Source organism: Lycium barbarum, chromosome 6 (assembly GCF_019175385.1).
Source record: "Lycium barbarum isolate Lr01 chromosome 6, ASM1917538v2, whole genome shotgun sequence".
NCBI lineage: Eukaryota > Viridiplantae > Streptophyta > Magnoliopsida > Solanales > Solanaceae > Lycium > Lycium barbarum.
Window position 1 is genome coordinate 110,932,566 of NC_083342.1, and position 27,422 is coordinate 110,959,987.

General features: G+C 34.3%; 3 protein-coding genes across 4 annotated transcripts; all 3 read left to right on the forward strand.

Annotated features, from left to right (window-relative positions):
- The first annotated feature begins 3,964 nt into the window (after window positions 1–3,964).
- Window positions 3,965–8,073, forward strand: LOC132645470 (rhodanese-like domain-containing protein 4, chloroplastic). Its single transcript, XM_060362466.1, has 8 exons — window positions 3,965–4,710; window positions 5,526–5,628; window positions 5,715–5,801; window positions 6,325–6,399; window positions 6,480–6,554; window positions 7,115–7,195; window positions 7,308–7,553; window positions 7,799–8,073. Exons 1-8 carry the CDS (start codon window positions 4,094–4,096, stop codon window positions 7,844–7,846), a joined length of 1,332 nt encoding a protein of 443 aa, XP_060218449.1. The 5' UTR covers window positions 3,965–4,093; the 3' UTR covers window positions 7,847–8,073.
- A 1,616-nt stretch (window positions 8,074–9,689) lies between these two features.
- Window positions 9,690–14,915, forward strand: LOC132645471 (histone H3-like centromeric protein CENH3). Its single transcript, XM_060362467.1, has 7 exons — window positions 9,690–9,951; window positions 10,129–10,169; window positions 10,270–10,294; window positions 10,380–10,501; window positions 11,554–11,628; window positions 13,598–13,673; window positions 14,571–14,915. The coding sequence occupies exons 1-7, from the start codon at window positions 9,903–9,905 to the stop codon at window positions 14,624–14,626; spliced, it is 444 nt and encodes a 147-aa protein (XP_060218450.1). The 5' UTR covers window positions 9,690–9,902; the 3' UTR covers window positions 14,627–14,915.
- Window positions 14,916–15,080: 165 nt separating this feature from the next.
- Window positions 15,081–16,827, forward strand: LOC132645472 (MYB-like transcription factor ETC3). 2 transcript variants are annotated; one of them, XM_060362469.1, is made up of 3 exons: window positions 15,081–15,854; window positions 15,954–16,041; window positions 16,538–16,827. In XM_060362469.1, the coding sequence occupies exons 1-3, from the start codon at window positions 15,794–15,796 to the stop codon at window positions 16,653–16,655; spliced, it is 267 nt and encodes an 88-aa protein (XP_060218452.1). In that variant the 5' UTR covers window positions 15,081–15,793; the 3' UTR covers window positions 16,656–16,827. The 2 variants fall into 2 exon arrangements, with proteins under 2 accessions (XP_060218452.1, XP_060218453.1); XM_060362470.1 differs by having other exon boundaries at window positions 15,957–16,041.
- The last annotated feature ends 10,595 nt before the right edge of the window (window positions 16,828–27,422 follow it).

Here is a 27,422-nt window from a genome sequence, read left to right on the forward strand (position 1 = left end):
ATTCAGTCATGTTAAGTTTAATTATCCACAGTAATGTAAGTTTTGATGAAAAATACTACAATCAAACCTTTCTATAATGACAGCGTTTGTCCGAATATTTCATGCTGCTATAGTGAGGTGCTATTATGTATGTACTGACGTTTTATGTTTGGATCTCATTTAGCTGTTACAAACAAAAGCACGCAAAATTTATTTTTATGTACTTTTTATGTTATAAACGAAAATAAAATACTTGTTAATGTTAAAATCTCAATTGATTTTCATATTTCATTAATTAAAATTTAATTGACTAATAAATCCATAATTAGTTGTCCCGTACCGATAAAGAATTAAAATCTAAAGGACATATACATTTAAAATTAATTAAAAATTTAAATATTTCAAGTTTGACGTAAGAATTCTACAATTGTATGTTGTTTCGTAAATTCCAGTTTCTTAGTGATAATATAACGCTTGAATTGATGAAGATTTTTGTCAAAACTTTCAGCAAAAAGGAATTCAATAGCTTTCCTTTGATGATTACCATAAATATCTTAATATTTTTATTTTTATACATAATATATTTCTTATAAAATATTATTACACAATATTTGAGTATGACTGTTATATAGAGGTAATTTTACAACGAGTGTAATGCTTTAATGAATGACACTGCTGTTATAGGTAGAATGATGCTATAGAGAAGTAAAAACTATAACATGAAAAATCGGTTCGGAGAAAATTAGGCTGTTATAATGAAATGATGTTACAATGAATGACAATTACAGAAAGATTTGACTGTATGACACATTCATGAATATTTTTTCAAGATATATAATCTATTGTTAGGACCATATTTTTTAATGTATTGTTTTTATTTTGTTCGTTACCAAAAAAATGCAAATCCACCATAGTTAAGAACTTGCCAATTCCATAAAACACTTCATGTGATTATATACCATGTGTTCAGACTATGAAAATCAAGTCCACACACTATATATACACAAATGATTTATCTCTAGCAAACACAAGCTCCTAATTAAGTTACAAAGTTGAAGTTCAAAGCAATCACAAATGGCCAAGACATCAATCAATTTGGCTTTCTTATGCATCATTTTGCTGATTTCATTTGGTAATTTAGTTTCTCGTATACTATCTTTTATCTCTCCATATTCATAAATTAAGTAGCTTTTGTTTATTGTTCTGGCTAATGTAACACTTTGATTATTGTAAACTGAATTTTGTAGGTTCGTCATTCTCAAAGGTGATGGGAGATTCAAGTGGCTCAACATCAATTGAATATACGAGTGGAGATGTGCAAATCGATACCAAATTACCTTGCGATATTGACAATGATTGTGTAGGAATATGTCCAGTTAATTGTAAAAAACATTTTTGTAATGCACAACATGGTTGCGTATGTACGGACTGTTAAGATAAATAAATTTGAAAAAGAAAATTATTTTGCTCAGAAGAAAATGACTTTGAAAAAAAAAAAAATCACTTGTCAATTATTTTGAGGATACTGATTTTTCTATGGACAAATATATGGAGACATCACTCTAAATTTTATCAGAAAATTATATCTAGCCACCTAAACTAATCTTATATGCCTGTTTGAATACTTAACCTCTATTTATACCGTATCACTTAGATATACATTGTTGACATGACAACATCCATGTTTTGTGCTCTTTTCTAGAGCGTGAGAGTATAGATCCTATAAAACAGGAGCGAATAACTTAAAAGGTCATTGAAGTGTAACAAATTCCTCATTAAAGTCACTTAAGTTTATTTTGTATCTATAAGGTCACTCAAGTTAGACTAGTTTTACCCCTAAAGTCATTGTAGCCAAAAAAAACTAAAAAGATAATTACATAAATCTCTCCCAAGTTTTAGTTTGTAACACTTAATTCCTTTGTGGTTATACTTGTCTCTCTTATTTTAATTTTTTTGTCACAATTTTTTAACCTAATTATTATTAATACTAAAAAAAAAAGATTTAACCAAGAAGGCTTGGTTATCCTTTTTTTTTTTAAAAAAAAACTAGGTTGATATCGCCATCCCACGCCCTTTTTTTCTTCTCACAAGGGCGAGTTTTTCTGTACCAATTGTTAAAACCAATTTTACTGAAGGGTTTAATTTAGATAATTAACACAACTCCTTCCTTGTGTATCCCTCACATTAATTTGACTTTATAGGTTGAGTAAAATTCTAATGGTTTAGGATTGTTCGCATATTAACCTAAATTTAGGAAGTAGATAGCATTCCAATTATTAAGAATAACAAGTTGAGAAGAAGAGCTAAACAAATTCAAGTGCCAAGTGAAATTGATTTATGTTAGGGGTAGTTGAAAGCTAGTAAAGGTATTGTTGTAGGATTCCTAGTGGAATTAGTATGCATAACAGAAATATAATTGCATTCTTAGCTGTTACTAATGGCATGACAATTCCACAAGGCTTTTTTTTCTTTTTCACAAGGCTTAAAATATCCACTCTCAGCCTCTGTCAACTCTCAGATCGGAATGGACTTAAAGTCATTTTTTTTTTGTGCGGATTGTCCTTCAAAAGTGCTGGTCTTTAATTTTTTATCTTTCGCCTAAAAAAGTGGTCAAAAATACCTCGAGGTTCTGAGTTTGAAATCCGGTTCAGTAAAAATAAATAAATCACAAGATAAGAGTTTCGCGAAAGTTAGGCCCTAACTTAGTTATGATGCAGTGTCAAGTTAAGCCTTATAAGACATACCTTCTGTAGTTCTAAGTTATGCCTAAGGCAAAATTTATGCCGAACAAGTGTAAAGTTATGCCTTTAAGGCATAACTTTTATATAGAAACTATGTCTTAAGGCACTATGCTTTAAGGCCTAGCTTGGCTTACGGATTTTTATTTTTTTTACTCTGCTGTGATTCTACAGAAGTTAGGCCTTACGACCTAATGCCAGAATAGGCCTATTTGCTACGAAATTCTGCCTTGTGATTTTTTTTTTGTTTTTTTTTTTTATATCTGCTGAGCTCCAACGCAGAATCTCAGGGGTGTTTTCGGCCACTTAAAGTGCCGAAGAGCAAAAATTTAAGACCAGCAATTTGAGAGGCAAAAGTTAAAAACTACCCTCGAATAAGCACATTTGTGCGAATGACCCACTCAAAATACCGATCCATTACCTATTCTTAAATATGATATAAGAACTGTTTAGTTTTAAAAACAAATTTTGTTTTGAAAATTGGTTAAATCATTTTCTTATATTAATAATAATTAGGTTAAAAAATTGTCACAAGAAAAATTAAAATAAGGACGAGCAAGTATAACCACAAAGGAGTTAAGTGTTACGAAACCAAATTTGGGAAGATTTATGTAATTATCTTTTTTTTTTTTTTTTTTTTTTATAATAATGACTTTAGGTGAACTAGTTGAACTTGAATCACCTTATTGATAAAACAAACATAAGTGACTTTAACGAGGAATTTGTTATCTGTACCATGAATGAGGCATTTCATAAACAGTCCACCAGTTAGGTTCTCGTGCCAACCAATCTTTGAGATTAAATTAGAACAAAAATAAAATGTACTAGAGAAAACTTTTGGCATCCAAAATAGGAGTATGAATAGAAGAAACGAGTAAACATAACTTTATAATTCACTGAAAGAACTCAATTATTTTTTATGATTAAATCATATCGAGACAATAATTTAAAATTTATAATATGAAGGTTAAATAATAACGATTTTTTTAATAGACTCACAATGAATTGGTAAGCTAGTTGGGAGATCAAGATGTCCAGAAGCGGAGTACAGTGTAATAAAGTGAAGCACAATGAAGTGGTACAGTGGTACTTCATAAAATCATCATTTTCTGCACTAATTCTTGGCCATACAATAACATGATCAATAGCTCTGTGATCCTTCTGTGACACGTGGAATCCAATGAGTGGTGGGATATCCTTCTCTCCTTCCACGTCACCCCTCGTTACATACCACACCAGCCAAATTGCACTAGAACTTTTGGTACAGCTGGAAGCAAATTTAGCCAGTACTACAAGTTCTCATCTCATGGTATAGCTACAAAGCTTCAATAAACTTCATAGAAATTTTGCTGTAATTAGTGATAAAAAGTTATGCTATGGGGGCCATTAATGCAGTAAGATTGACACCTCTCAGTGTTCTTTCTGATAGAAGAAATGAACCAAGAAAAATCCCATCACACCCCATTTCTTTCCCATTCAAGAATCTCTGTTCAGTAGAAAATTTATCAAGAAAAATTCAAGGGGGTTTAGTACTTCTATCATCAGCACTAAGTACTACAGGCTTAGCTAAAGCATTAACATATGAGGAGACACTTGAGCTATCTACAACCAGTCCAGCTGCTGACTTTGATGCAACTGCAGTTGCAGAAACTGTGACCACTTTTGCATCAGAGAATCCTATAATTATAGCTGGTGGATTTGCTGCTTTGGCTTTACCAATAGTTCTGTTTCAGGTTCTTGGAAAGCCTAAGTCATCATTTGGTGTTGAGTCTGCCAAGACAGCTTATGCAAAATTGGCAGAAGATGCAAGTGCACAGCTTCTTGATATAAGAGCACCTAGTGAATTGAGGGAAGTTGGGAGTCCAGATATAAAGGGTTTGAAGAAGAAACCAGTTACAGTTGTTTATAAGGGTGAAGATAAGCCTGGGTTCTTGAAAAAGCTCGCTTTGAAGTTCAAGGAGCCAGAGAATACTACATTCTTCATTCTAGACAAGTAAGATTTGAAAAGAATTGTTTAGTTCTTTTTTAATCTGATATAATATGTAGGTATTTAGCTTATCTAGTTGATTTTTTTTTTTAAAACTCTGCAGGAAGCTAAACATTAATTTATTGAGAATTGCTTGTATTGACATCCTTTAAGATAATTAGTGAGCTCACCATCTTATGCAGTGACCTTTTAGTCAATCATGCAAATTTGCAAGCAACTATCTTCCAAACTGTTGAAAGTTCTCTTTTCCGATTGAAAATCTAACATACTCCCTCCATCCCAAAATACTTGTCCCGTTTCGTTTCTCGAGAGTCAACTTGACTAATCTTTGGAGCTAAATTGGATTAGATTAAAATTTATATATTCAAAAAGTATACGAGAAAATTGCAAGTTGCAATTCTTCTCATATTAATATGATGAAAATATACAGCTTAAAATGTTGATCAAAGTTCATGTAGTTTGAATCTCGAGAAGCAAAAAGTGACTAGTATTTTGGAACAGAGGGAGTAGTAAACAATGGATGTTATCCTACTCACTGGCAATAATTCGAAACGGTTTAGAGTTTAGACTGAAGAGCATACCAGCTAGTTGGATCTTGGGGTTTGAGATTATCTCTAAAATCTTTAATCTACTAGGTGGTGCATTGAGGGATTAAAGGAACAATTCAAATTAAATGTCAGTAGGCAAATTGAATTTTTCTATTGATGTGATTTTCATAGGTGCATCTTCCCTTTATTGATTTATATTGGAATTCTTGTATGAGCCAAGTATCCATTGTATTGAATCTAATCCTGTCTCTTTATGAATTGTAATGAAGCCAGATTTGATGGGAACTCTGAACTGGTTGCGGAGCTAGTCACAGAAAATGGATTTAAAGCTGCTTATGCAATCAAAGATGGTGCTGAAGGACCCCGGGGATGGCTGGTAATATTCACAAATCTAGTTGTACTTGACTTTCATTTGAAAACAGTTTGGTGGGCATGAAGCTTAATGGATTCCACTTTTTGCAGAACAGTGGCCTTCCTTGGATAGTTCCTAAGAAAACATTGAGTCTTGATCTGAGCAATCTGTCCGATGCTCTTGACGGTGTTCTTGGGGTATGTTTCCCTTTCTAAACCATGCTACTAATTAACAGATCTGACGATCCTATCTGAGTTAAAGAATGTCATCTGCATTTGTTTTTCTCTTACTCCAAACAAGTAATTAGCTAGCAATGAGAGTATACAATGGTATTACTACTACTTTGATGCAGATCTTAACATGACAATGATATGGCATGCCCAATATTTTTATGCTTGGTTCAGTAAATGCCCGTGAAAATTTGGAAAATGCTGGGAGATCTTGCAGAAAAATGTCTTTATGTTACCCTTTCTCCTTCATGTATTCCCCTGACGCCCATCCAAATCAATGTTTTCCTCCATGAACCTGATGCATTCAACTATTTTTTGTCCCGTAACTTACTTTGTGTTTTCACACCTAAAATTAATTGTTAACGAAGATGCACTCTCGTAGACTAGTTAACTTTGCACAATTATGAAATTCATGAGGCAGTATGGTGAACTAGTAGTCTAGAATTACTTGATCACACACTTATCTTGGCTTCTCATTTTTAATAAACAGGAAGGTTCTGATGCTGTTACTGTAGGCTTAGGTGCTGCAGCAGCTGCTGGGCTAGGGCTTTTAGCCTTCACAGAGGTTAGGGTCTAACTTCTTTTCCCCTCATTCGAATGTTGAGCTGGATTTAGTGGACAGCTTACTATTTCTTCCCTTTTCAGGTAGAAACGATACTCCAACTGTTAGGCTCAGCTGCACTAGTCCAACTGGTTGGCAAGAAACTTCTGTTTGCAGAGGTTTGTCGGTGCTATTCGTTCTTGCAACTGGCATATTCCCATATATAGCCTTGAAAAGAAATGTCCATATCACATCTGAAAAGTGTTCTATGATAATTATTTAATACTCGAGAATAACTCGTCAAAGAGAGATCACGTCTTAATTTGTATATTTCCTTTATAGTACTCTTTTATGCCCTGAACGAAGGCAATCGTCAATGTTGCTAAGATGATACAGTCTCCTCTTTTTCAATTGTACAGCTGTAAAATATGCTAACTCTTAGTTTAGGCCTCTATGTTCTTTTATTATCAAGACTTAGATAATTGATACTCCTAGATAATATTTTCCTATGCATTGAACAGACTGTTTCATGCATGCACATTATTTTCAGTTCATAATGGTTTAGAAATATATTTGGTTTAAAGTGGCAAAGGGATTTGAAAGTTTTCGATTGCTGGTCAAATGAGTGACTTTATCGACCAATTCTTCCTAGTCTTAATTAAATTAGATAACAGTCATGGGGGATCAAAGTATTGAGATGTGAGAGGTCCTTTAATATTACAATATTTTCCCTTTGCAGGACAGAAAGCAGACTCTGAAACAAGTTGATGAGTTTCTCACCACTAAGGTTGCTCCAAAGGAGCTGGTAGATGAGATTAAGGTAACCTCCACATATGTACAGAACTTATCAAGATTATTGTCTCTGCAAAATATTTCTTAGTAATAACGATTTTGTTAATCATGTTTGGTTCCTTGCCATCTTGAAAATTCAGCAAATAGGGAAGGCTCTCCTTCCAGACTCTGTGAGTAGCAAAGCTCTACCTGCACCTGCAGAGGCAAGCCCCGCTGCAGCCACCAGCACTGTTGAGAAAACTGAATCAGCTCCTAAGGAAGATATCGCCCCACCTAAAGTAGAAGCAACCTCCGAGCCTACCCCCGAAGTCAATTCAGTCCCTAATGCAGAAGTCAAAGCAGATGCACTACCTGAAAGTTCAAGGCCACTTTCACCTTATCCTAATGTAAGTTTTCCTGTTTATTTTCAACTGCTTCTTTCATCATTTCAACTCTTTAAATGATTTCCACACGCAACATTTTCCAGTCCTAGTGCACCCTTTCTTATCAATAGACTGAAGATGGTCTTTTTTCAAATTCTGAGATTGTGAAATTGCTGGTTGTGGATTGTTACCATACACAATTTTAACCTATACTTCATGTTCATTGTTCTTCAAAGTTTAATCTTTTGCTTTGAATGTGCTATATGCAGTATCCTGATCTCAAGCCTCCAACATCGCCGATGCCTTCACAACCATAAAGCTGGACTTTCCGACTGCCATATATCCAAGGCATCATAGCAGCCTACGTATTCCAGTTTAGCTGAGAATAAGCATAGCTAGTTTTATCCTAGTTTGTTATGGAAGCTCCTTTATGAAATTTTGAATATTATATAACATGCATTTACACAGAATTTCTGCAACACTATGTCTTGTACTCCATCTTTGTAGAATATTTTTTATATCATGTAGATATAGATCTTTATCAGTTCTGGGTGAGTAATAAAATTACTTTTTAGGCAGATCTGTGAGAGCATAATGAACAAGGATATCAAACTTGAATATCATTAACCTTGAAATAGCTTATTTAAAAGACTATACTTGGATATTTCTTCTAGGTTGGACTATGGCCCGTGCCATTTTGCTTCTTGTTTATGCATCAGTTGAGACCTTACAAGGGATTATTTCTCAAATTTTTGAGGCTACGGATATATACGGGAAATCATCAAGGCATGTACAAGTTAACGTTGAACTTCAATAATTTGTTTACTTTTACAACACCATTTTGTCTTTTATATCTTTTTATTTGAAAAGTATTTGCTAGGGGCATTGATTATGAATTTATGAGGGACTTATGGGATTACTATAATTTATGTTTTAAAAACTTAAGTCTTAAGAAGAGCAGTCAACAATTGTTCTTAAAAATCTGATTTTGGTAAAATTTAGAAGTTTGAAATGATAAGTATAAAGTGAAGTATCTCTTATCTATCTGATGGAGAAAAAAGAAGGAAAAAAAAAGTATCTCTTATAAGATAATTAACATAATATAGCCTATTAACCCACTAGAATTAAATAAAGAATGAAAAAAATAAAATAAACGAAGCCTCAAAGTATGTAAATAAATAATCAGATGTAAAACCTCACTCTAAATTTGTTTAATTGAAATAAACATCCTAAAATCCCTTAAATTTAAGATAATATATCTCACAAAAAATAGAGCATTTCAATTCAAAATGTAAAGTACTATGAAAAATGAAGCCCTTAAAGATAAATTTTGTAAACTATAAAGTAATATTGCTAAATTAACACAAGATATTTTATACATTACTAACACTCTGGTTCTCTGAACACCACCGTTTTCTTTTAGAGGGACGGGAGTGTTGGAAATCTTACGGAAAATACTTCATCACGAAAAGTGTAGGGACTTCTCTTCATCATGAACACTTGTAGGGATTTATCTTCATCACGAACACATGTAGGAACTTCTTCTAAGCTTGAGGAAAATATTTAATCACGAACTCTTGTAGAGAATTCTTCGTAGATTGAGGCATGCCAATGACACTGTCCTTATTGTATTAAAGCCAATAAAAAACGTTGTAGAAATAGTCCTTTTATTTTTGAGATATTAAATGGAAAATAATATTTTTCTAACAGGGAGTAGACGAGTAATAATTCTAGCTTGTGATAACAAAATGAACTAAACTGAAAGCAAAACCACAAATCCTTAGACGAAAACAATTTTTCTCCAACTAAAGGTAGTAAATTTCAAATGATCGAAAAAAGTACAGCCAATAAAACAAATGTCAGTTCTTTCTCTAAATTTGTTTCATCCAAAAAGGGAAACTTAAAATCCCTTAAATTTACAGAAAATATATGTCACAAAACTAGAGCAAGTAAATTCAAAACGTATTGTTTGAAAAATGAAACTCTCAAAGATTTAATTTTGTAAAGTATATGACCAAATTAATACAAAATTTAAATGAGTTAACTCTCTGGTAGACTAGTTGTAATTCTCGCTTATGATAATAAATGGACTAAACTGAGAAAAAAAATAAAAATCACAAGTCCGTAGACCAAAACAAGTTAACGAGTATAGGTAGTAAATTTCAAATTACTGAAAAAAGTAGTGCCAATAAAGGAAAGGCAGGCGTTGAGAGTTGAGAGTTGAGACTTGAGAGTGAGTGGGGAGTGCAGTTGGTGTTAATTCTTCAAAAATCAAAAAATGAAATAAAGCGGGAACACAAAAATCTCAAAAACCAAATTAAAAAAAAAAACTTACTCAAATCTCTTCTTCTTCTTCGTCTACTCTCAGCAACAATGGCGAGAACCAAACACCTTGCTAAACGAACTCGCACCAAACCTTCTGGTTACTTACTTCTCTAATCTCTCTCCTTTTTTATTTACCCTAACTGCTCTTATTATCCCCCTAAATCTAGAATTTTAAAATGTTACTGAGGTGCGCTGTACATTTCATTTTTTGTTTTTGTTTTTGTCGTGGTTGAGTTAATGTTTTTTGAACCCTAATTTGGAACTGAAATTTCAGCTGCGGCTGCACCTGCACCTGCACCTGCAGCGACTCCTTCGGTAAGCTAATAGCTGTGTTTTTTTTTTTTTTTTTTGTGTTCTTCTGCTAATTTGAAGTTCATATGGTTAATTTTGTTATTTTTTGTTTGGGATAAATCAGACTCCTGCAAGAAGAAGCCCAAGGAGTAAGCCGGCATTTCTGTAATTTCATGCTTTGGACACGTAGTTGTGTTGCTGTATTTTTGTTTCAGCAATTTGTGTATTTTTCAGCTTCGGTGCAGAGGCCAAAACAGAAGAAGCGTTACAGGCCAGGGACAGTGGCGCTTCGAGAGATCAGGCACTTTCAGAAGACATGGAATCTTGTTATTCCAGCCGCGCCTTTTATCAGACTGGTAATTTTCGTCATTGCCTCTAAAGACATATGAACTTGTAATACACTCATTTATTGTTTTGTTACATTTGTCATGGTTCTTGAATCTTGTGCTTGTCTAAAGGGATAAAGTTAGGCTGCTAGACTTGATTTGAGCTTATCAGCCACATGACTAGATGAGATAGGGGAAACTCCGAACTAGTTATAGCTTGGTTGGGTGCTTCATTACCATGTGATCTGGCTGTGATGGGAGCATGAAGGTTGAAGTCGAATCTGAATAGTTACGGTTGTCTAAAGTAATGTAGAAAATGAGAGGGCTCATTATCAGTGTTGTGCCAATGTTGAGTGAACAATAGGTGAATGACTGCTGCACTAGCGATGAAGCTAATATTTGGGCTTCCCAGGCGGAAGTTAATTGATGAGTATTAGTGAGACTAAATTCAAAAGAAAAAAAAAAAAAAAGATGCTGAAGGTATAATAAAAATACTATGGAATGGAGATAGTAACCGCCACGATTGTTGTGTTACTCCATAGCTCAGTTTTTCATTTTCCTTTGGACTACATTAACATGCATCATTCACCTATTTTCTAACTGATTTACTTTGACAATTGAGAACTTACTTATGTTAACAAATAGAAGAAAGACAAATATTCTCTTTCCTTGAGTTATTCTTTTATGATCAGCCTGACATACAAAAGTAGAAACCAGTTATCTCTATTCGATTAGATAGGCGTTGCTTAAGTAAGAGGTTTTGGTGATTCAGATTTTAAGGAAGTGTTCTACACGGATCTGCTAGCGAAGAAAGTTTCTATCCTTCTGCTCTATATTTCAGAAAGCCCCTGGGATTCAGTTCATGGTTCTGCCAGAATGTGTGGACCCTAGGGAATGCCAAGATCTGCACTCTAACTATTTGTAGCTAACTTTCTAAGTGTAAATATGTTGTAGAACTGTTATCTTGATCCCCTTGATGATAAATGATTTAACTTAGACCAAATTGGTAATGGATTTCTCCTCTCATTTATTTAACTTTTCATCAAACCTAATTGTTGTTCCCTCTTTTCTGTCTGGAGCAGGTCAGAGAAGTTAGTCACTTTTTTGCACCTGGAGTAACTCGCTGGCAAGCTGAGGCTTTAATAGCTATTCAGGAGGTACTACAACTTCTCACCATAAGATATGGATCTGTTAGCTGCCACTTGGATCATGTGTATTTAAGTTATTTATCGGAAGCATGTATGCCTAGAGAGGAGGGGGAAAGAGATTCATCTGTATATATTTACCCTCATCTAGTAGTTTTATATGTCAATAATGCATCTAGCTTAAATGTAGTCTCTGCTGCATATACCTGTTAAAAATACTTCAACATATTTTAGAATGATTCTACTATTAATTTCAGAATGTGCTTTAATAATTTCCTAAAAAAGGTGTCTCCAAGTTATAGAAAGTTACAGCATCAGTGCCCTAACAAATGAAGCATGTTCCGATTGTGTGGTCGGACAGGGATTGTTATAAGAACAGAAACTTATTATCAAAGTGATATTCCTCTTTTCAGTAACACTTCTAGTATACATAAGGTGCAAATGGCAATTGGTAAACCTCCCTAATAGGCAGCCAAAGATGGCAATTGGTTAGCTAAGGAAGTTGGAGTTTCTGGAAGATTTATCATATTTTGAGATGTCTAGCACAAACTTTTCCTCCATGAAGGTTTTGCTACTTTGATTATGGTTGTGCATTTAATCCTGCGCTCAACTGAATTGCTTTTATATCTGTGTATTGCAAAATACTGCAGGTTCTATTGGTTTTATCTTGGATAAGCTAATGTCCTTAATACGGGCCACAAATAAAGTTGCTACTTGGCTTACCTCTAAATCAGTTCATTGGCTCCTTTTGTGATGATGTTCTCATCAAGAGGGCATATATTATAACTAAGTCTCGTTCCTATCAGCTTTTCTTTTGTTATTGATTCGGTGGTCGTATGTGCTTGATACATACAAGTGATCTTGCAACGACAACTTCGTCACCCTTACTTCTGTGAAGCTAAGCTAATTTTGACACGTACTGTCTCTAATCTGGTATACCTTATCTTTTAAAGTTTCACCAGCAAAGAATGAGGCGTTGAGGAGAAAAGGGATTTCTTGGCGGGTATGCTGTTTGGTCTCCTCTAATATGTCCATGACTTCATTGTGCCGTAAGCCAAAAGCCCTGTGTGCAGTAATCCCTTTCTGACTGCATGTATCTATAAGTGTGATTGCTACATGGATGTAATTATTCCATTTTTGTCAGTGACAAGCTGATGTTCAGCAGAAGCATGTGGAGTAAAAGGATTGCTTGTGGTGATCATTGATGAGAGCAGATAGGATTGGGCATCAATATAATAAGGCCTTTAAGCTGGTAGGGCACTATGGATAGCATGCGAGGAAAAAGGACAGAGCCATCTCTCACTGTGGTTGCCTAAGCAATCAGTATTATAATGTCTCTCTGCAAGCATGCACTTCTACGTTCCTAAATGCCTATGAGATTTTGTTTGAATCTTAAGAGCATCAATGATCGTATGAACTCATGTACTCTATAGGAACCTAGGAAATGTTTCTGAAATCCATTGTCCTCTCAGAAGCTGTGGTTGAATAACAAACAGTTAGTTGTGGAGGAACAGTCAACAGTAGAAACGTTAAATGTCTTAATTTTTATATTTAGTCTTCATACTTGAGCTATTACACATTTTCAGCTATGACATCTGGTGTATAGTTTAGATTGAAAGAACTTTATCTCTTGATAAAGCTCCCTCAAGACAGAGCATTGCAATCATTTTCAAATTCTGCTTATTGTGTCAGGCAATTTGTCTTTACTTGGATGGTCAGTATAGTAATAGCCCTAAGATCCTTGTAACACATGCTTTTCTGTGGGTGTTTTCCTCATTGATTTATCGTTAGAATTGCAAAATGGAGATGTCTGTACGAAGTAAGAAAGTCTATGGATGCATACTCTTATAATATTCAGCTTCTCTTGTAAAAATATCGTTTTCTCTAAAATATGACTTTTTGCTTTCTAAAATATGTGAATACTCTGTCCCTATTCAATATGAGCAAGAATGATAATAGTTTTTTGATGGTTATACTGCAGGCTGCAGAAGATTTTCTAGTTCATTTGTTTGAAGATGCAATGCTGTGCGCTATTCATGCGAAACGTGTGACACTTAGTAAGTTTTTCTCGTCGATTCTTCCTTTTTTTTTTTTTTAATTTTTTTAATGATGCTTTTCCTTCGCTTCCCTTGACCTTCCTCGACGCACCCCTTTCATTTCCTTGTTGCTCTGGAAATGGGCTTGGTAGGCCTGTGCATCCAAAAACCTGTGTTTCAAATTTCAGAGACCTGGTTGAATGCCAAACTCCTATCCCACAAATTATGTTACTCTATTACAGATTTCATAGGCCTATCTGCTTCCTCACTTGTATTATGCACATTCTCCCTCAGGGAAGAGTTGGAAATTACTCTACAAACGACTTTAAGTCGTAAAATTACGGCATACAAATGCTCACCAGTTTCAACTTTCTAATATACTGTCTATTTCATGTTAGGTTTAGTTTTAGCAATTGTGATTGTACCCCACCCATTCATGTGCTATTTTTGAGTTTCCTAGTGTTGTTCACTACTTCACTCCATATATACATTGCTAAAGATGCAAAATTAAATGAGGCTATCTCTTCTATTGCTTCTTCCACGTTCGTATCTTCCATATGAATTCTTCAATCAGATCAAGGAGTTCCTCTAAGGGCAGGTACACTCTATTTAAATACGGTGGAGTCTGGGTGTTTAGTGCAGTGAAAAGTTGGCCCAGTTTTTTTTACCTTATCAACAAAAAGAAAAGTTGGCCCAGTGATCTTTTAAAAATAAAATTGGGAAACAGAAGAGGGCGGTATGGATAATAAAATAGCATGCAACGGGCACCTGCTGTTCTAAACACTATTTTTATCGCTAGTGGTCTGGAACATCTTGGGCATCTCTAGATATTATAAAACTGCATAGAGTACTTGTTTGTTTGTCATGCTTTGCTATGTGATATCCAGTTTATATTTTTTCGTCTTTCTTGATGCACAGTGAAAAAGGATTTTGAGCTGGCTCGACGTCTTGGAGGAAAAGGGCAGCCTTGGTGAAGACCATATACCATCCTACCTCAAGTAGATAATCCCGCAGCTTCAGTTCAAAGAATCAGCCTCCACTGGAGTTTATAAAGTTCATTTATCAGTACTTGTAGATTGTTACTATTTTGACCATTACCTGTTGTAATTGAATGAGCTAATTATAGTACATGATCTTCAAGTTCCAAATACTGTAGTAGCAATTCTTATAGCCACAGTTTGACTTAGTTGGATGATATTCCATGTGATTATAGTGGACCAGCTACCTATATGACATTCAGAAAGCAGTTTGTTTGCAGACACACATCCTTTAGTAGGTATTTTGTGTTGAAGGAATGAAAAACAATACTGGTCTTTACAGTAGATCTATTTTCATTGGCGAATCTCTTGTAGTGATGATGGGAATTGAAAGTGGGTGTAACTAATTCTTTTATATCACCGCTTGTTCCTTGCAAGCTTATACCCTTCACGAGTCGTTCAGGAATTACAAATAGAGTGTTTGGACTATCAGATAGGAATTGTAACAAATCTGAGTATCTGGAGTGACGGAATTGTAGCTGGGGTACTTTCTGGCATATGCTCTTTTTGTAGCTATCTGAAATTGAGTGTTTATTGGACCTACCAATCAAATTCGTAAGACTCGTAATGATCAATGAAGATCTCCTTTTTTTTTTTTTTTTTGGGAGGGTTTGATTTTATTTGAACCTGTCCTAATTTTTAAAGGAAAGGCGCGAATTGACCGAGTCTACTAAGCTTTGCTTTTCTTGTGGTTGACCCCGCATGCGTTCATTTGTTTTTCAGCTCAGAATGCCTAATGTGGAAACAGTGACATAAGAGTTATCAGGAGATATTATTGGCAGAAAGATGATGTAAAACCTCATTATCCTTTCAGTTTAATAATCCATTGGCACCATATATGAAAGATCCCTATCTAAAAATGTATCTAGATAATGGAAGGAATGACAACTGCAAGTCAAAGGGAAAGTGTAGTTTGTTTGGTTAGGACCAGCGGTTGTTTGATAATAACAAATGCAGACAAATCTGTCGAACCATTCAGGACAAGTATAAAAAAACAGAACCTGTCCGTCCTAACTTGTATCTCAACAAACTCTCTGTTATTCCCCTCTTTTCTTGATCCTCATTATTCTTATCTTTTTATTTCTCTACATTTTTGTACCTAAAATGGATCAGAATCTCCAGCACCAGCCCAAACTCATGCACCAATGTTGCAGCCATGAAGAAGGTATACCCCTTTGCCTTAACTAATAAGGTCGTTGGTACTGTATCTTTTTTTTTTTTTCCATTTTTCCTTGTTAACTTTTTTTGTTTGTTTTGGAAACAGAAGTTAATAGTATGGAGTGGGAGTTCATCAGCATGAGCAAACAAGAAGAAGATCTTATTTACAGGATGCACAAGCTTGTTGGAGACAGGTAACGGTTGAGAATACCTAGATTTGGTAATGAGTCTCATTATTAAACTAGGAAAGCATTTTCATAAGCATGCGCAGATGTAGTATTTGGTTAGCAAGTGATGTGATATCCACTGCATGATTGCAAGTTGCTGCTATCATCTTGAACTATATATAGTTGAATTTTCTTATAAAAACGAAATATATTGTTGGCTAAACCAGCTTAAAGATACTTTTAACATGGTGTGTTATTATCTACTTTGAGCCAATCATTTTCCCCAAAAAGTCTCATAACACTAAGAGTATTTAACATCTTATAAGTAATTTTTTTTCCTTACTTTTCATGTGAAACTTTATTCACACACACCCAATAAATATAAAGAATTTTTACATCATGAAATCACATTTATATTACGACAGGTAACATATTGTACTATTTTATAATAGTACAATATGTTTTGAATTATAAAATAGTACTACTAATGTTTAGAATAATAAAATTGAGTGTCGTGGTGAAGGTGGGGGCTGATAGCAGGAAGAATACCAGGGAGAAGAGCAGAAGAAATAGAAAGATTTTGGATAATGAAACACAGTGATGGCTTTGCACACAAGAGACGACAATTAAGAAAAGTCTAGCACCTATATAATCATCTCATTATAAAACAAAAAAGCTTTTCAAGAAAGCAGATTCTCTTTTCCATTTTGTTTGGGACTGGACCCTACTGATCATTTTATCTTTTCTTGTCTTCCATTGTATTGTAGTACTTCTTTTGGATTTTTATCTTAAGCCTTTTGGTGGTTGCTTTTAGTTTGCTTATTATGTTATGTGCAATATGTATGTAATCATGTAAACTTAGCTTTAGATGGCAATACTATTATGGTGTCGGGGCTTTGTCAAATATGAATCCACAATATTACTAGAAATATTTTTTTCCCATTCGGTGTCCGAATGAATAAAGAATTGAGCGGTAATTTATTGATAAATTACTACCTACATCCTATAAGTCAAACTTTCAAGAATTTCTCATCATACCTTTACTTTAGTATATCCCGTAATCTCTTTCCTCTATCTAGTAGAAATGAATTGCAGAGGTTATTTCATTTCAAAAAGAAAAGCCCAGGATCAAACTTGCTGAAAACGGTTATTACAGGAAATGAAGAAAATGTTTAAAGCACCACCTTCGTCATTATCTTGATGTTGAAAGTAAAGAGGAAAAGAAGGAAAAATTGAATGCAAAGAATCAACAAACCACCCTTTTTTGTCTAAATTAATACTGCTGCAAGACTAGTAGTACTATTCAGTGGCTCATGAGTAGCATATATAGCGGTTACTCATCATTCCCTCGCTTTGAGTGCAAATCGCAAATAAGAGCAGAATCTAACGAAGAAAAGTGTTTATCCACGCGCGTGTATAAATTATTATGCAAGAATAATAGCTATAGATATAAAATGCTCACTTAATTTCCTTTCACTTGGCTAGTATACTAAAGATAATTTTTTTTCCTTTTACTTGTTCACTTCAACACATTAAGAGTGAATTATGAATTTTTTGAAATTTACTCTTATCGTTTAGTAATCATTTTTCAAACTTACTGGATAGTCAAATTTAGATGTTTAAAGCATCGCAATAAAGTTGTACACTTTAAACCGAAGCATCGTCGAATGCATTCAACTTGTGTTGCACAAAACTTCGTAATTAAACGTATTTTAAACTGAGTCTTTAACAACACTTAGAAAAAAATACTAGTTTCGATCAACAGTGTAAACAAGTGTGAGCAAAAGTGAGTTAACAGGTCGAAGGAAGAAGTGGAAACAAATTTCATTTTTTTGTGCGGAATGTCCTTCAAAGGCATTGGTCTTTAATTTTTGTCCTTTGCTAAAAACCTCTTGGTTCGGGGTTCTAACCCACGCTTAGTTAAAATTAAAAAAAAAAAATCGTAAGGCAGAGTTTTGTATTAAGGCACGGCAAAACTCTACCTTGAAACCAAAATTCTACCTTAAGGTAGAGGTTTGCATTAAGGCATTTTTTTTTTTTTTTTAATTCAGTTGAAATTTTGTAAAACTTTGCCTTAAGGACTAACTTTTGCCCGAATAGGCCTAATTTTGCTACAAAACTCTGCCTTGCGGATTTTTTTTTATTGAGCCCAGATTTGAACCCAGGACCTCGGGGTATTAGGCGAAGGACAAAAATTAAAGACCACCAATTTGAGGGGCAAAAATTAAAGACCGGTGCCATTGAAGAGCAATCGTGCAAATGACCCTACAAATTTGGGCTAGGAAGGGCCCATTCTGAGATTAGTCTTTGCTCATTCAGCTGAAGAATTTGGGCCCATAATTGCTATTAACCCAACTACTACTATTATTTAGAGTCTATTTCATTGAAAATGTTAAATCAAACAGATTAGTAGTGACATGAGAAACGTGCTACGTGAATTGGCAAGCATAACTTTAAATTTAAATCTGATGTTGTTTACTCGCTTTTATCAATAATACGATTGGATACATATATATCCTACTCCGACTCCAGGGACTAACATACACGTCCAATAAAGAAAAAAGGAGAGAGAGAAAACTTGAGGAAAAAAAAAGTTCAACTCATGTATTAGTTTAACAGTGTATAATTCTCATATGTCAGAGCAATTAGTCATTTGTAACATGTTATTCAACTTTTTTCTTGTAGATTATCAGTAATATTTATCATAAATATGAGTTAATTTTACATATAACTATCAAACTAATTATCTATGCAAAGAAAGTTATAAAACAAAAAATTCATATCAGCTGTCACATAAGCAATGCCACATTATCCCCACAGTTTTTCTTTAACGATGTAATTTGAAAAAGAAAAAACAGAAAAGTCGATTCTTGGGTTGCCCTGCCACAAGGGGAAATGTGGCTGTAAGCCATTCATCCTTTTTTTTTTTTTTTAATCTTTCTTTCTCGATTCGTCAAGTATAAACATATTGCTAACTTTTATACCTTGGAGCTCAACTTTTTCTAACACTATCTTTTTAAAGTAAGAGAAACTAATACGATAAAAGTTGGAGAATAAAGGGAAGAGATTTCCACTACTTCGTTTTCATTTCTCTCTTACGTATTTCCTAGTTTTCAAACAAATAGTAGGGACCATCATTTATATACTACAATTGATGACTATGATTCATTAGAGATTAGATATTATATTTCCTTCATCATAGAAGAATGACATCTAGTTTCTTTAAATTTTACTAAACTATTTTGGCCCTTTAGGCCTACAATAATTACTCTTTTAAATCATGGAATAGAGTAAAAGGTGAGAACCCAAAATGGTATGCTCCTTCGGTCCTAATTTATGTGACATTTTTCACTTTATTTAGAGTTAATTAAATTAATCTCGAAGGTAAATTATATTAGATTAACTCATTATTTTAAAATTAGAATTTAGATATTCAAAGACTATATGAAATTACTATAAGTTGCATTTATTCTTTATCATGTCAATATGCCGACAAAATTCACATAATCTGAATCTTGAGAAACAAAAAATGTCATATATAAGTTGGGAAGGATGGATTAGTACCAATGAATTCAAAAGGGTGATTTAGCTGTAAGCAAGCATCAAGTCGTAGGTCAAACTATTATACGGGTTAGCTCGTGAGAGAATAATCACCGTAATTTCTGTCAATATCGTTGATGTGCACAATTGGCCTTTCAATGAATTAGCGAGGAAAGCTGATTATTTGAATACGAGAAAGCTAAAGTGAGAATATCTAACTGTTTTAAAAAATAGTACTCATAACTCTAAGGAAGAAAACACGAAATTCCTTGGAAAAAGACAAATAAGGCCTCATTTGTTTTCATTAAGATTAAGACGTCTGAATCTGAATCTGAATGCACATCTGAATGATTAAGATATTGTTTCTAGGTCTGAACACTGAATGATTAAGACTGTTTGTTTTTCAATATCTGAATGTGCATAATGTATTTATTTAAACATAATAAACATACAATTCAAATTTAAAAGTAACTAAATAGTAGAAAATAAATATAAATATAATAAAATAAAATATTATTTGATTAAAAAAAATGAGACATTTATGTTCATTAGTAATGGTGGAGATGTTTTGTAGTCGTGGTGGTTGGGGTGGGAGGTAGTGGGTGTAGGGTTGGTGGGGAGTGGGATATGAGGGTAGTGGGGGTAGGTGGTGTGGTGTAGGGGTTGGGGGTGGGTGGTGTGGGATGGGATTGGGGTTGGTGATGGGTGGGGGCGGTGGGGGGTTGGAGTGGAGGGTGGGTGGGGTGGAGGTGGATGGGCGGGGTTGGAGTGAAGAGTGAGTGAGGGTAGGGTTGAGGTGGAAGGTTTGGGATTGGGGTTGGAGCTGGCGATAAAAAAGTTTCATACAAAAATATTTCTTAATGATATTAAGACTTGATTCAAGATATTAATGATTAAGACCTATTCAGACCCAATAAGTACTTAAATCTTAATGCAAACAAATGCACTTAATGGCTTAAGGTCTCATTTAGATTTAGACCTCTAATAAATGCAAACAAATGAGTCCTAATGCTAATGCTGTTGAGTGTTGACATTAAGAAAACCTTAACTTGAGGAAAAACACAGACATACATTTTATAACGTGACAGTGTTGACGTACTCAATTCTTACCAATTATTTCATGTCCGTACGAGATCCGCATTTCAAATTTTCATCATCAATTACTCTTTTTTCTTTTTTGCCCTTTTCCCCTTTATTAAATAGTACTACTTTTTCTTTCACAAACTTTGTGGGTAGGGAAAACGTAAAACAGGGAGCTTGAAGGATTCCACTGCTTTTCTAGTTAAAATAGAGAGAATCAATATATATCTATAAAGCAGGGAAAAATAATGCTGACTTGGCACATTCATAATTATCTTTTTTCTTATTTTTTTTGACATTTTTTCCTTATTTGTTGTGTTAAAATATTCTTATTCATCTTTTCTCATTATTACCTTATTTGATCTTCTGCCATCATTACTATTAATTAATTCATTTCCTTTAAACCTTGCTAATTTATCTATCTATCTATCTATCTATATTATTTTAAAACTATGAATATAAATGTTGGTTGATCTAAATATCCTTAAAATATATAATGACTTTTATATCCTTAATAAGTTCTAATTCTATTTTGAACATATACCCTTAATAAGTTCTGATATAACATAATACAAATTGAGAGTGAAACAAGAGAGTTAGAGAGAAAGCTTAAGATAAAATTTTATTGTCATCTTTTTGATGATATGCTAATGAGATAAAACCTTTCAATTTATAGGAATACAAATACTTGGTCACCAAGTAACTAATTAGAATCTAACTAGATGAGTCCCATAGTAACTATAGTTATTACCTAGTTACATTGGTCTCCAACCAAACCTTTCTCTCCAAGTAAATAAATACATATTTTATAATACATGGACATTCACTTATTATATATTATTTACAACACTCCCGCTTGAATGTCCATTAATAGATATAGTGTCTCGTTAAAACCTTACTAGGAAAAACCCTGTGGGAAAAAGTCCTAGTGAAGGAAAAAGAGTACACATATCTAGTAATACGCTTTGATAGCTGCCTCATTAAAAACCTTGCCAGAAAAACCCAATGGGACAAAACCTTAGCTAAGGGAAAAATAGTACAACGCGTATTTCACTCCCCCTGATGAAAACCAAGATTCAGATGTCGGAGTCTTCGCATTCCAATCTTGAATATCATCTTCTCAAGAGTTGAAGTTGGCAAAGATTTGGTGAACAAATCTGCAGGATTGTCACTTGAACGGATTTGTTGCACATCAATATCACCATTCTTCTGGAGATTATGTGTGAAAAATAACTTTGGTGAAATGTGCTTTGTTCTGTCTCCTTTTATGAAACCTCTTTTTAATTGAGCTATGCATGCAGCATTATCTTCATATAATACTGTGGGTATTTTTGTATCACACTTCAAGCCACATCTTTCTCTGATGAAATGTATCACTGATTTCAACCACACACATTCTCTACCTGCTTCTAGATAGCGATTATCTCAGCATGATTTGAAGAAGTAGCAACAATGGACTGCTTTGTCGATCTCCATAATTTAGCAGTACCTCCGTATGTAAACAGATAGCCTGTTTGAGATCGAGCTTTATGTGGATCAGATAAATAACCTGCATCTGCATAACCAACAAGATCTGTACTACCTTTGTTAGTATAAAACAGACCCATATTGCTAGTTCCCTTTAGATATCGCAATATATGCTTAAATCCGTTCCAATGTCTTCGTGTAGAAGAACAACTATATCTTGCTAGCAAATTAACAGAGAACACTATGTCAGGTCTTGTAGCGTTAGCAAGATATATAAGTGCACCAATTGCACTAAGATATGGTACTTCAGGACCAAGAAGCTCTTAATTTTCTTCTTGAGGTCGGAACGGATCTTTACTCACTTCAAGTGAGCGAACAACCAGTTGAGTACTTAAAGGATGTGCATTGTCCATGTAAAATCGTTTTAAAACCTTTTCGGTATAAGCAGATTGATGGATAAAGATCCCATCTGTCAAATGTTCAATCTGCAAACCAAGACAAAGTTTTGTTTTTCCCAAATCTTTCATCTCAAATTCTTTCTTTAAATATTCAATCGCTTTTTGGAGCTCTTCTGGAGTTCCAATTAGGTTTATGTCATCAACATAAACAACAATTATAACGAAGTCTGATTTTGTTTTCTTAATAAAAACACATGGACAAATGACATCAGTTATATAACCTTCATTTACCAAGTACTCACTGAGGCGATTGTACCACATGCGCCCTGATTGTTTTAGACCATACAACGATCTTTGTAATCTGATTGAATACATCTCCCGAGACTTTGAGCTAATTGCTTCAGGCATTTTAAATCCTTCAGGAATTTTCATATAGATTTCATTATCAAGTGAGCCATAAAGGTAAGCTGTAACCACATCCATCAGATGTATTTCAAGGTTTTCATGTACAGCTAAACTGATGAGATATCGAAATGTTATGCCATCCATAACGGGTGAATATGTTTCTTCATAGTCGATACCGGGCCGTTGAGAGAATCCTTGTGCAACAAGGCGTGCCTTGTATCTCACAATTTCATTTCTCTCATTCCTTTTCCGCACAAAAACCCATTTATGGCCAACTGGTTTTACACCATTAGGCGTTTGGACTACAAGTCCAAAAACCTCACGTTGCAAGTGAATTCAATTCTGATTGAACTGCCTCTTGCCATTTTGGCCAATCATATCTTCGTTGACATTCTTCGACAGATTGAGGTTCCTGATCCTCAATGTCTTTCATAATATTTAGTGCAACATTATATGCAAAAACATTATCCACCATAATCTTCGATCGATTCATATCTATCCCATCACCAGAAGACCTCAATGATAGTTCTTTATTTACTTGAGTCTCGGGTTCCCTAATATCTTCAGGAGTATCAGGATTAATCAGATCTTGAATATCTTCATGATATTCTTTCATAGTGTCATTCTGATCATTTTTCGTGTTTCTTTTTCTAGGATTTTTTATCCTTAGAACCCAATGGCCTACCACGCTTCAGGCGTGTATGAGATTCAGAGGCTATGACACTAGTAGGTTTTCCCTTTGGGACATCAATTCGGATAGGCACATTCTCTGCAGGGATATGTGACTTAGTTATCCTTTTCAAATCAGTAAATGCGTCTGGCATTTGATTTGCTATTTTTTGCAAGTAAATGATCTTCTGCATCTCCTGTTCACATATGGGGGCACGTGGATCAAAATTAGATAGTGATGGAACTCTCCACGCAATTTCTCTTTTGATTTCTTTTCTCTCTCCCCCTAATTGTGGAAAATTTGTTTCATCAAATCGATAATCTGCAAATCGGGCAGTGAATAAATCTCCCGTCAATGGCTCAAGATAGCGAATAATAGAGGGTGATTCAAACCCAACATATATACCTAACATTCTTTGGGGGCCCATCTTAGAACGCTGTGGTGGTGCTACAGGCACATATACAACACATCCAAAGATTCGGAGATGAGCAATATTTGGTTCATGACCAAATACTAATTGTGACGGGGAGTATTTATTATAATGAGTCGGTCTGAGACGAATAAGAGATGCTGCATGTAAGATAGCATGACCCCAGACGGTAGTGGGAAACCGTGTTTTCATAAGTAGTGGTCTTGCTATCAATTGTAGTCTAATAAATGACTCAGCAAGGCCATTTTGGGTATGAACATGTGCTACAGGATGTTCAACTTTTATCCCAACTGATAAACAATAATCATCAAAAGACTGAGACGTAAATTCTCCGGCATTATCGAGGCGTATAGCCTTAATGGGATAATCCGGAAACTGTGCCCTTAAACGTATTATTTGTGCCAATAATTTCGCAAACGCCAGGTTGCGAGACGATAGGAGGCACACATGAGACCATCTTGAAGATGCGATTATTAGGACCATAAAATATCTGAATGACCCACAAAGTGGATAAATAGGTCCACATATATCCCCATGTATACGTTTTAGAAAGGCAGGGGATTCAATGTGAACTTTCATTGGTGATGGCTTAGCTATCAATTTACCCTGATAATTAGCGACACATGAAAATTCACCACTTTCAAGAATCTTCAGGTTCTTAAGTGGATGCCCATTTGAATTTTCAATAATTCGTCTCATCATTATTGATCCAGGGTGACCTATTCGGTCATGCCAAAGCACAAAAGTACTTGAATCATTAAACTTCTGGTTTACGATCGAGTGTTCTTCAATTGTACTAATTTTTGCATAATACAGACCAGAAGACAAAGTTGGTAATTTCTCCATAACATATTTCTGGCCGGAGACATTCTTTGTAATGACAAGATATTCATCATTTATTTCGTTTAATGTCTCAGCGTGATACCCATTACGGCGGATATCTTTAAAACTTAACAAGTTTCTTGGGGATTTAGAAGAGAATAATGCATCTTCTATAACAAGTTTCGTCCCCTTAGGCAGAAATGTAGTAGCTCTTCCGGAGCCTTCAATCAATTTCGAATTGCCAAAAATTGTATTAATATTTCCCCTTTTTCTACGCAAGTGAGAAAAGTATTTCTCATCTTTGAATATGGCATGTGTTGTTCCACTATCAATCACACAAATATCTTCATGATTGGTCATTGATCCAAATAAAATTTGAGGAATTTCCATAGATTCTTCAAAATGAAAGAATAGACAAAGTGAACATGAAAGTAGATATTATTATTTTTCAAAGCATTACACAAGCTTTATTTACATAACTATGGAAACATAACTATTATAGCTAATAGTAACAACATGGATGAAAATATCTAAACTATTACAGATTCATCACCGATCAGATGATCCATTTTTCCTTCAGGGAGTTCAAAGAAATCTGCCACATCTAGATGCATGGGCTCAACATTATCTTCAGAAATAAAATTTGCTTCGGCATTCTTTTCTGCCTTTTTGAGGGAGGCTTGATACAGCTCAACTAGGCGCTTTGGCGTACGACAGGTACGTGACCAGTGCCCCTTTCCTCCACATCGAAAGCATTTATTTTCTAAATTTTTCTTTTGCACAGCTTCATGCTTTTCATCCTTCCTTTTACACTGCTAGTGGTGAAGGGTATTATTTGGTGCAAGACGAGAATCATGATTAAAATTTCTTTCTCGACCACGACCATGACCACGACTGGGGCCACGACCTCTTCCACGCCTAGAATGGCGAAAATTTGCCTCATTCACTTCAGGGAATGGGGCAGTACCAGTGGGTCAACTTTCATGATTTTTCATTAATAATTCATTATGTTGCTCAGCCACTAGAAGATGTGAGATTAGATCAGAATATTTCTTGAACTTCATCTCTCGGTATTGCTGTTGCAGGAACATATTGGAGGCAGGAAAAGTGGAGGATGTTTTCTCCAGCATATCATGATCAGTGATGTTTTCACCACATAATTTCAACTGAGAAATAATTTTAAATATGGCAGAATTATATGCCTTAATAGATTTAAAATCTTGTAGCCTTAAATGGAGCCAATCAAATCGTGCTTGTGGAAGTATGACCATCTTCAGGTGGTCATATCTATCTTTTAAATTATTCCACAGAGTAAGAGGATCTTTAACAGTGAGATATTCCATTTTCAAGTCATCATCAAGGTGATGGCGGAGGAATATCATTGCCTTGGCACGGTCTTGGTTTCATGCCTCATTTTTATCTTTGATGGTGTCTGCCAGACCCATCGCATTAAGGTGAATCTCGGCATCAAGAATCCAAGACATATAGCTATTGCTGGATATATCTAAGGCTACAAATTCACGTTTAGTAAGATTTGCCATTATTAAAGGGAAATAGAAAGTCAATACCTTCGAGGCTTTTAAAGTATTTGCTCGAGATGGTAGAGTCTCGGGCTGATAACGTGATATAAAATAATACAAATTGAGAGTGAAACAAGAGAGTTAGAGAGGAAGCTTAAGATGAAATTTTATTGTCATCTTTTTGATGATATGCTAAGGAGATAAAACCTTTCTATTTATAGGAATACAAATACTTGGTCACCAAGTAACTAGTTAGAATCTAACTAGATGAGTCCCATAGTAACTATAGTTATTACCTAGTTACATTGGTCTCCAACCAAACCTTTCTCTCCAAGTAAATAAATACATATTTTATAATACATGGACATTCACTTATTATATATTATTTACAACACTAATCCTATTTTGAACATACTTCTCTAACCTAATACCTATAAGAATGTTACAACTAAGATAGACAATACCTAATTAACGCCCAAACCGTCTTACTATAGAACATATTTCCATAAATACTACTGATGGAAAAAGACTTGATTATTCCCTCTGAGCAAATATATGATAGTCTTTCTATTGTAAAATATATATTTATATTTAATTGGATGAAGGAAATATGTAAATTGGTAATCCTTTTACCCAATTTTTTTTTTATAAAATTGAGAATATTATATTTTCTAATAACACCTTTTACCTTGCTATTAAAATCATTGTCTAATAACATTTTTGTACCTCATAAAACAACTATAATGCAATTACAAGTAATATCACCTAACATTTCTTTTTGGTGATAATTGATAGGGAATAATGTGCAATGCACATTCATAGATATTAGTACTATATTAAAAGCACGAAAAGTCTTAAAAATGTTGTTTGAACTTTTTGTCCTTCATTAAAAGACTCCACAATAAACAAAATTGTCATTTACTATTTTCCTCCAATTATTATTACAATTAATTAAGAAAATTATTAGTTATTTCATATTATTTAGGACTTTGAAATCAATTAAATTTCTATATACAATATTTTATGATTGTGCTGTTTAGATTTAGTTACGTGCATCTTGATATTATCGAGTAAAT